The sequence below is a fragment of the Hibiscus syriacus genome, unplaced genomic scaffold (genome assembly GCF_006381635.1).
Source record: "Hibiscus syriacus cultivar Baekdansim isolate YM2019G1 unplaced genomic scaffold, ASM638163v2 tig00003041_pilon, whole genome shotgun sequence".
Taxonomy (NCBI): Eukaryota; Viridiplantae; Streptophyta; class Magnoliopsida; order Malvales; family Malvaceae; genus Hibiscus; species Hibiscus syriacus.
The window spans coordinates 4,453,526-4,463,183 of NW_024061960.1; the positions used below are offsets into that span (position 1 = coordinate 4,453,526).

Sequence of the window (9,658 nt, forward strand, 5' to 3'; positions counted from 1 at the left end):
CTAAAACTGATAGTACAAGTGCCTGCACCATGTGACCATTTAGTACTTTGTGTCAGTACTTGACGGTGAAGGGTCCTTTGAGGCATTACAAGAAATGTGTACTTTCTTTTTCCCTGTTTATATATGAGTATATGACTTTGTACCATTTGTGCAGATAAGTGTTTGTTTTGTTGCAGATATATAAATGGCAGGCACAGTACGTAAAGATCCTGCATATAGAATTCTTGTTTTCATTTTAGTCCAAGAGAGATATAGTTAAGCTTACAATTATGGTTCATCATTTTCAAGCGATGGAGATGTCTAGTTCAAAAGTGGCTGCTTCTTATCTTCCCACGTATCCAATCTCTTTCGTGCTTCTTCAATCTCCTTTTTCCAATCTGTCCGATATGTTACCCAAATCAAGATGAGGGTTTGCATGGTTGTGCCACCAATCATCCCTGTCCATATTCCCTGATAACCAAACCCAAATATGTTCATACTCCATACTCCATAAAAAATGTAAATAAAAAGTTCATACCTTGGCACCCAAATTGAAGTAAAAACCAAGAAGGCAACCCAAGGGAATCCCAACAACGTAATAGCAACCCACGTTCACGTACGCCACAAATGCTTGCCATCCACACCCCACGGCCACACCTTCATGATCATGCAATTCATGTTCAATTTCATTTTCATTTTAAGATAACGTTAGACTAAAGAAATTAAATGCTATTCCATTACCAGACAAAACAGGTTGAATTCCGTTGAGGATTAGAGTTAATGCTAGAAGCGGACAGAGATCTGAAACAGCCTCCGCCACCACTTCACCTTCCGTGAAGGCATAACTAATCACATGCCGTAGAATCATTATTATTATCGCCGCCACCACCGAGATTATGAATGAAAACACCGTCACTATCACCACTGAGAACGCCGCCGATTTTGGATGCCCTGCTCCCAGCTCGTTCCCAACTCTTACACTGCTCATTTCCATTCATCTCTTTTAGCACTGATTTATTAGAGAATAACAAACAATATATGACTTACCTTGCTGCCGCATTGAATCCAACAGAAACCATAAACACCCACCCAGATATCGTCATGCTGAAAATAATGAACCGTTAAAAATATATTAAACAGCCATTAAATTTTATAATACCAATTTGTTAAAGACTTAATTAGTAATGTATTTCTGATTTGTACTTACCAAATGGAGAGTGAATCCAGAGCCAATTCTGGATTCTCAAGCAACCCTGCAAGCAGAACAAGAATCTGAAAATACCAAGTCTCCAAGCACAACATCACCGCCGACGCCGCCGATAACTTGAAGAATCCCGGCAGACCGCTGAAGGCTTGAACACTGAACCCATTCCATGTATATTTGCACTTATCGCTTTTAACTATATACACAAATTGAGCAACCACCACGATCCACCACGACAAGCTCAACACCAACGACGCACCGAACAAGCCAAGCCCCATTTTATACACCGCCACCCAACTTATCAGTAGATGTATGATTAATGTGGCTGTGGATATGTAAGCACTAGGAGCCACTATGCTCTGAGCCTGCAGAAACTTTTGTATAGGGAAATTTATGGCGTACGCAAAGATTTGGGGTATTAGACCGTATACGAAAACCGCAGCTGCCGAAGCAATTTCGGGCGATTCACCGAGTAAAATCAAGATTGGTTTAGAGAAGATGTAGATGATTGTGAGAAGAATCCCGGTTAAGGTAAGGAGAACTGCTGATCTTTGAAGATATATCCCTAACATGTCGTATTTGTGTGCTCCAAAGGCTTGTCCGCAAAGCGTTTCCACTGCACTCCCCATTCCTAACTACGTAAATATCATAAAACAGAGTTCATCATGTCATCCAAGATATATATATATATACTGAAAATTATACGTACACCCTTGAGATTATTCATAAAATATTGGGTTTCTGTTTTTAGTTATGATGAAGATTCAGTCTTTGAGTTGAGTATCAAGAATCAATCTTTGAGAATCTGTAACATGAAAAAGGAAAAAAAAAGTTGATATAAGTACGTACCATGAGGCCGTAAGCAAAGACTTGGATGCCAGTGTTTCCGAGGGAGGCGGCGGCGAGTTCAAGATTACCAAGGTGGCCGGAGAAGATTTGGGTGGACATAGACATGAGATAATTGATCATGTATACGATAACAGCCGGTGCTGCCAAGTGGAAAAGGAGCTTCGACTCGATCCATGTTGCTTTTCCCAAACGCTCAAACAAGGAAAGGTTAGCGTCCGACAAAACATTCTCCAGCTCCGAACTCGTCGTCCCGGATTTCATGTCTGAAGTCTGTGGTTTAAGAAGAGGTTGTCGGTCGATGTTTTCTTTGAGTGATGCCATCGTAGGACTTATCTGTTATGTCGTCTATGGCTGTGTACTCTTGACAGAAGAGATCGAGTTGGTGACTACTTCTGGTTTGTTGAGATATTTATAAATGGTGTTTTTTTTATGACTGCTTTAAATGAAAAAGAAACACTAAATTATTTAATGAATTTGTTTTTAAAAAGACATTAAATTCCACATTTATTTCATAAACACCAAATATGGATTTTATAATTGGCGGCTAACAAGGGCGTAGCGCAATCATTGAAGTTTCCAAATGGCTTTTGATTAGTTTTATTTATGAAGAAAATACCAATTTGAAGATTTACATTTGTAGGCGTATTATTTAATTGCATATGTCACTGACTATGCATCTGTCCATTGTTAGTTTTTTTTTTTTTTTGGCAGATTATAAGTTGGGAAATACTAAGGTGTGACAGTTTTAATATACGGTTAAAAATATATTATCAATTTTGTTATTATTTAAATAATAAAAATAATAAAAAATAATCGGAAACATTATTATTTCTATCGATTTTGTTATTATTGGGCGTTTTACCGATTTTGGTAATATATCCGATAAAACACTACTTAAAATATTATTTTTTACCGGATTTTTCTACCACGTTAACCTATATCGGCAATTAATAATAATAACATAACGAGTTAAAATAATCATGTTTTTGGTCATTTTTTAACGTATATTAAGACTGCCTCACTGTATAACTGCCCTTATAAATTATGTATCTGGCAGTTTATAAACCCTAAATCAGTTAATCTAGTGGACGAGATACTATATCCCTTAAATAAGATCAGGGGTTTTAATCCTGATATTTGTGAATGGAACAAATTGGGTTGAGAGGGTCGCCTCCCCTCTGTAGTACCCGATCTAGATTAGTCGATCAATAAATCAGATACAAGTGATTATTTCAAAAAAAAAAGCATAAAATTCTATGAAAGATTGAAAATAGGAAGAGAAATTTTTAGCAGGGAATGGAAAACAAAGATATCAAATTACATTTTCCTTTTGAATGTTATTATGTTGGTTTAAGGTAGACCAATCAAGTCAACATTGGTGGTCCACTGAGACCTGGAAATAGTTGATAATACATTTTTTGAATAAAGCAATATCGTGTATTTATTATATCTATCAATCAACCATTTCACCGGTTACAAGAAAAATTAATAATAGCATAGCATTAACGTCAGCACACAGATGAACCGTTAGATTCTAAGAGATATTTCCGACCATAAAAACTATAATCTTCTTACGTTAAATTTATTTAATGATTTTAATAATTAAAGAATGTGTTATTTTTTTAGAGTTTTTAAATTTAAATAGTTATATTTATAAAATGTATATATATTATTAATAATAAAAAAAATATAAAAAAATCTTTTTCAACCCATAATAGCTCTTGCCAAACGTAGGACATACTGTGTTTTGCGGTCACCCAAAACAACTCTAACCAGTAAAAGATCAGCCTCATCCAAAAATAAAATAATGTATTTTTATTATATTATATTTATACGTTAATATCTAAATTATCATATTAGTATAACAAATTATCAATTAATACTATTAATCATGAAATTATAATAATTAACGTCTGTCAAAAGTGAAATTAATATAGTTAAATGAATTCGAAGATGAAATTAATATATTTAAAAAATAAATGTGAAATTATATTATTTGTATTTATTACATAAATAAAATAATCTCTTAAACTTGAAATTAAAGGTTAATTTCTGGGTTAACTTTCAAAAAATTGAAAATTATTCAACAAAATAAAACAAACCACACAAAAAATGCATTGTGATTAGTATGTGACTCATTGAAAATTTGAAATCTGATTAACCTTTAACTAAATGAGTTAAAATAACTATGAATGTTCGTACCTTTATTAGTTGATCAAATCTGTAACTTTTAGGGAGAATAACGAATCCCTTAGTTAATGTGGTCATCTTATTCGTATAATTTGTTCGTAACTTACAAAAATTCAATCATACCGATTTTTGTCGCGTTGAAAAGTTAAAAGAGATGGAGCTATAAGCAGTATGAATCGTCAGGATCAAAGGCCAAAATCTGATCCAAGTCAGCAGATATACAAATTTAAATTTTGTCTCTCAACATTACATTGAGTAAACTATGCATTTAATAGTACAACTATCACTTTTATTCCATTTTGGTTATTTTAATTTTTCTTCAAAATCATATCTAATATTATGTTTTGGTTACCTACCATTAACAAATCAACAAAAATTACTAAAGTTACATTTGAATTTTTTTTTCTAATGATGATAAGATATTATCTTATGGTGACACGTCAACATCACTATTAATATTTTGTATACGCTCTTTTTCGTCACTGACTATGTATCTGTCCATTGTTAGGTTTTCCAAATGGCTTTGGTTACCTACCATTGTTTTCCCTCATATTACTTGCTCAAATTTATTACCTCTCGCAAATAACTTCTTTTTTTTCTTTTTATTATAACTCCAAATTTTGATCTTTTTCTTAGTACTCCTTTTTTCTATTTTACAAATACAATTATTCTTTTGAGTTTCTATCACTTATTCATCTTTTTATGTGTCCACTATGTTGTTTAACAACTTAATTGATGCCATATTTTCCTCCTTTGCCTTTTTGAAAAGGATTAAAAAAATGTTCAAACTATATATTTTTTTCTTTTTCTCATTTAGGTGCTTAAGTTTTTTTTAGTCAATGTAGGTATCTAATATTTTCAAACTTACCATTTTAAGTGTTTGGTTAGTCAAGGTCATTAGAAACCTATTATCTGAAATGCATCTTGTTTATAAGTATTTTTTTTTTTAAAAATATAATATTTTTAAAAAAAACTTACAAATATTATATTATTTAAAAAACCCTAAAAGATTTTCAAAATCTTAAAAAAAACTCAAAACTCTAATTCCAATCCTTTATTGCCGCTGCTCGCTATCAATGTTGTCCATCGATCACCACCAATGCCACAAATGTATGTGGAGACAACATGATTGTTGTTCGACCCAAAGGCTCGTCGATGGTCAATGATTATTTATTCGGGTTTTGGGATTGAGTATTTGAGATTTTAGGGATTTATATTTAGGTATTTGAGAATTTTGAGGTTTGAGACGACATCAAGGGTGATGGTTAGTCAGTTGGGCGACAGATTGGATGTTTATTCAACAACGAATGGGTGGCCGGAGATTACCAACGACGAGAGTAAAGGGGAATAGAATTTAGGATTTTAAGAATTTGAGTTTCTTTTTAAAAAAAAATTAAAAGCTTTTAGGATTTTTAAAATATTATTAATAATTTTAAGTTTTTTTTTAAATATAAACATAACACATGTCAGTTAACGAATCTTTTAACAACCATGATAGACGAGATACTTAAAATAGTAACATCGAAAATGATAGATACGTACATTAATCGAAAAAACAAACACCTAAATAAAAAAAAGAGATATAGTTTAAGTTTTTTTTTTGACATTAAACCTTTTAAAAACATGTTTAAATGTAGCAAAACAGCACCAAGAAAATAAAATGAAATTAAAGGTTAGTGAACAAAAAACTTAATTTCATACTTATGGCTGGTGTTTCGTTCTGTCCTACTTTGGACAGGACAGATTCACCGATCTGCTCAGGGGTGGATAGATGATCAAGAGAAATATTCCATATCCTCCTAGATTTGACCCAATTAAATAACATCGCATACCTCATCATGCTTCTTCTTATTCAAACATGAAGACCCGAGAGAAATTCCCTGCCCTTTATCCAAACCCGACATGCATTTCCAAGTATCCTTAGGACTAATATCTCATTGTTTTTGAAAGGAGAAGCTAAACCAGATACCATTAAACTTTAGTTAATACGTCGTTTATATGACCGAGTTTTTAATTTTGCGAATATTAAACTTTAATTTTCGTTTCAATTATATTACTAGACTAATTGTTAACTGTAGACACTAATTTTTTCCATTTTATTTTAAAATTATTATTAACATTTTATTATTATTATTATTATTATTATTATTATTATTATTATTAAATAATAAATAAGTGACAAATAAACTATTACATGCCCAATACTAAACCGAAGCCCAGATAGTAGACCCGACCCGGTCCAAGCCCAGATAGCATACCCGACCTGGTCCAAGCCCAGATAGTAGATCCAGACTTGACCCAAGACCAGATTAGGGTTTCCCTCATCTCAGCTTCCTGCCGCCAACAATTGAAACCGTTGGATCTGGCTTTGATATAACGGCCCAGAGCCCTCCAGCAAGAAAACCCTAGGGCCACGCGATCGCCGCCTCTGATGCCACAGCCACTGTCGACGCTCTGCTGCCACGATGCCTCGCCGAATACGCCAGAAGCGCCACAAAGCCACACACGTCGCTGCTCTAGGGGTGAGTCACCACTATAGTTCGGTGACTCACCAAGGCAATCCCTCTATTACCCGATCCGAGCAGAACATCGACGAGGCTATAAAAGCCTCGACTTACCTGTAAAGAAAGAACACCCAACAACAACAGCCACGACGACAACAAGCGAGAACGAAGAGGAGAACCACCAACATCAACACAGAAAATATACACAATAACCATTCGAAAAGAAATAAAAAAAGATCGAGAAGAAACTTACCCTTGAAGAGCCCAAACATCGCCAGAATCCATCGTGAACTGAAGGTATATTCTTCGATTTATTTTAGATCTAGAACGATATAAGGATTTTTAAGGGTAAATAAATCCGGATTCGGCTTTAGGTTAGGAAGATCTACAACTTGGGGTACTTTTGTAATTTTCGGCCACCATGGGCGGTGGTCGACGACGGCGATCATCGTCGGAGCACGGTGGTCGAAGCTGCTGGAATTCCCTTCGGTGAGGGAATTTAAGAGAGAATGGAGAGAGTTCTCTCTTTAGAGATAGAACCCAAAAGGAAAAAAAATGAGGGAAATGAAGCCTTAGGGCCGATTATTTGGGTTTATATATCCCTCCCCAAACAGTGTCGTTTTGGGGAGGGGCCTGTGCGTAATTTCCTTCTTGGGAAAATTATGTCTGCGATCCCTCCAATTTTGTACACTTTGCAAATTGGTCACTGAAAATCAATTTCTGTCATTTCCATTCGGTCTTTGAATTTTATTTTATTTATATTTTAGTCCCTTAATAATATTTATATATACATAAGGTAAAATAACATGTTTAGACCCTGTAATTTTAATAACTTTTATTTTAATCCCGATTAATTAATTATGGATAAATTACACTGTTAGCACTCAAATTTTGTGATATTTTGAATTAGGGCCTTTAGGTTTTTTATTTTATATTTTAATCACTAAGTTTTATATAATTTTCATTTTGACCATAAGTTTTATTGCTTTTTCAATTTAATCCTATAATTTTACTTTTCTTGATTTTTGTACTGGTTTAATTTATTTTATTACCCTTTATGTTTCAATAATTAAATAATAGTATTTATTATTATTATTATTATTTCATATGAATATGAATATATTTAATTAAATAATAGTATTTATTTATTTTAATATTAAGAAAGGGGCAGTCTTAAAGTAACTAGATATCATTTTGTGATATTTGTAAATAAATAAAATACTATATTTAATTTAGTTTTATTTAAATTATATTTTTTAGGAAAAATTATTATATTTTTAAAATATTTATTTAATTTTAATATTAAAGAAATGGGTTGTCTTAAAGCAAATAGATGTCTTTTTTCTGATATTTTTAAATAAATAAATACCTTATTTATAATTCATAAAAATCATTTTATATATGTTTTTTCTTAGAATTATCCGATTGAATATGAAATAATAGGATCATAAATTAAATTTATATTCGAATTCTTAAATTTATATTATCATAGACAATTTATAATCAATGGGTACCAATTTTGGGCATTGTGGGGGTGTTAATCATTCCTGTTGAAAACATTTTGATGTTTCGATATAACAAATTAAGTTAAATAAATTTTAAGATTTTACAAATGATTTTCTAAGTTTATTCGATTTAATTACTCGAATATCAAAATATTACTCCAAGTCTTTCAAAGTTCAATTTCAATCCTTACTAATGTGTAAAATTGTGTTTTATACTTAAAATATTTTTGAAACAATTTTCACAAAGTATTTCGAACAAAAAACGAGCCAAAAATCAAATTTGTGAAGGGGTGCACCGATGCACTCACCATATCGAATGCATTTTATGCATCGATGCACTACCATGCATCGATGCACTAAGTTTTATGAAAACATCGAATGCATTTTATGCATCGATGCACATACCATGCTCGATGCACTCATGCTTGTTTGAAACATCGAATGCATTTTATGCATCGATGCACTAAGGGTCCAACAGTCGAAATATTTGAATTTTACACATAGTGTACCGATGCACTAGCCTTATGCATCGATGCACTAGACGCTCCCACTGTTTTATTAATTATTTTTCACACTTAAACGGCTCTATTGACTCCACTAATCATTTCCAACGTCTAGAATCAATTGAAGGAGTATTTAAACAAGCTTAGAAGCCATTGATCAAGAAGAAGAAATAACAAGAAACAAGAATCAAGAGAGAATCAAAGAGAAAGCATCAAACCTCAAGTTTGAGCATTTTCAAGCCTATTTCATTCAATATTCATTTTTGCTTTCAAGAACACTTATTGTGCTCAATTGTATTATTCTTGAGTGTTCTTTCTTTGTTCTAGAATTGTGCAAACATCTTGCCATGTGAGGATTTTCTTGTAAGTTTGCAAAATTTGTATTGTTCTCTTTGGGAAAGAGTGTTCTCAAGAATTTGGGGTATAATTCTTGAGGGATTTGTAAGGTTACTCTTTGTCCTCAAAAGAAAGACAAATTAGTGAATTTGTGGAAAATTCTTAGTGTGGATAGCTAAGATAGTGGACGTAGACTTTGGTTGAGAAAGTCGACTTTGGTTGAGAAAGTTAAACCACTCTAAATCGCTGCGCAATTACTTTCAATTTTCTGCAAAAGCTTCCACCTAAATTTTTAATTGCCAATTCACCCGCTCTTGGCCATATTCGTAGATCGATTAACTCAACAATTCCCCAAATGTAACCGACCACGAATCCCTTTTTATTACTAAAAAGAATGAATTTTTGGTTATACGCAGACCAGTTTATCTTTTAAATAGGTTTTTCTTAAAAACTCTTTTAAAAGATGATTTTTAGGTATTCGGCCTACCTTACCCAAAAAGGTCGACGGAGACTCCAAAGCATTTCCTTACAAACCCATTTATTACATTCACATTACTTTTCCGCCAAGGAAATTTGTGACCGGGCGAA

General features: G+C 32.8%; 1 protein-coding gene across 2 annotated transcripts; it reads right to left on the reverse strand.

Moving 5' to 3' along the window:
- Nucleotides 1–284: 284 nt before the first annotated feature.
- LOC120169467 (protein DETOXIFICATION 40-like) lies at nt 285–2,368 on the reverse strand. 2 transcript variants are annotated; one of them, XM_039177601.1, is made up of 6 exons: nt 2,033–2,368; nt 1,187–1,818; nt 1,027–1,083; nt 721–959; nt 518–636; nt 285–450 (listed from the first exon to the last, which is right to left on the reverse strand). In XM_039177601.1, exons 1-6 carry the CDS (start codon nt 2,351–2,353, stop codon nt 301–303), a joined length of 1,518 nt encoding a protein of 505 aa, XP_039033532.1. In that variant the 5' UTR covers nt 2,354–2,368; the 3' UTR covers nt 285–300. The 2 variants fall into 2 exon arrangements, with proteins under 2 accessions (XP_039033532.1, XP_039033538.1); XM_039177607.1 differs by having other exon boundaries at nt 296–363.
- Between the last annotated feature and the right edge of the window lie 7,290 nt (nt 2,369–9,658).

Excerpts from the sequence above, each read along its gene's own strand:
- LOC120169467 (XM_039177601.1), bottom strand. The coding sequence starts at position 2,353 with ATGGCATCACTCAAAGAAAACATCGACCGACAACCTCTTCTTAAACCA. Across the intron at positions 960-1,026 it reads GGATTCAATGCGGCAGCAAG|TGTAAGAGTTGGGAACGAGC; the intron begins GTAAGTCATATA and ends GGAAATGAGCAG. Across the intron at positions 451-517 it reads ACTTCAATTTGGGTGCCAAG|GGAATATGGACAGGGATGAT; the intron begins GTATGAACTTTT and ends TTTGGTTATCAG.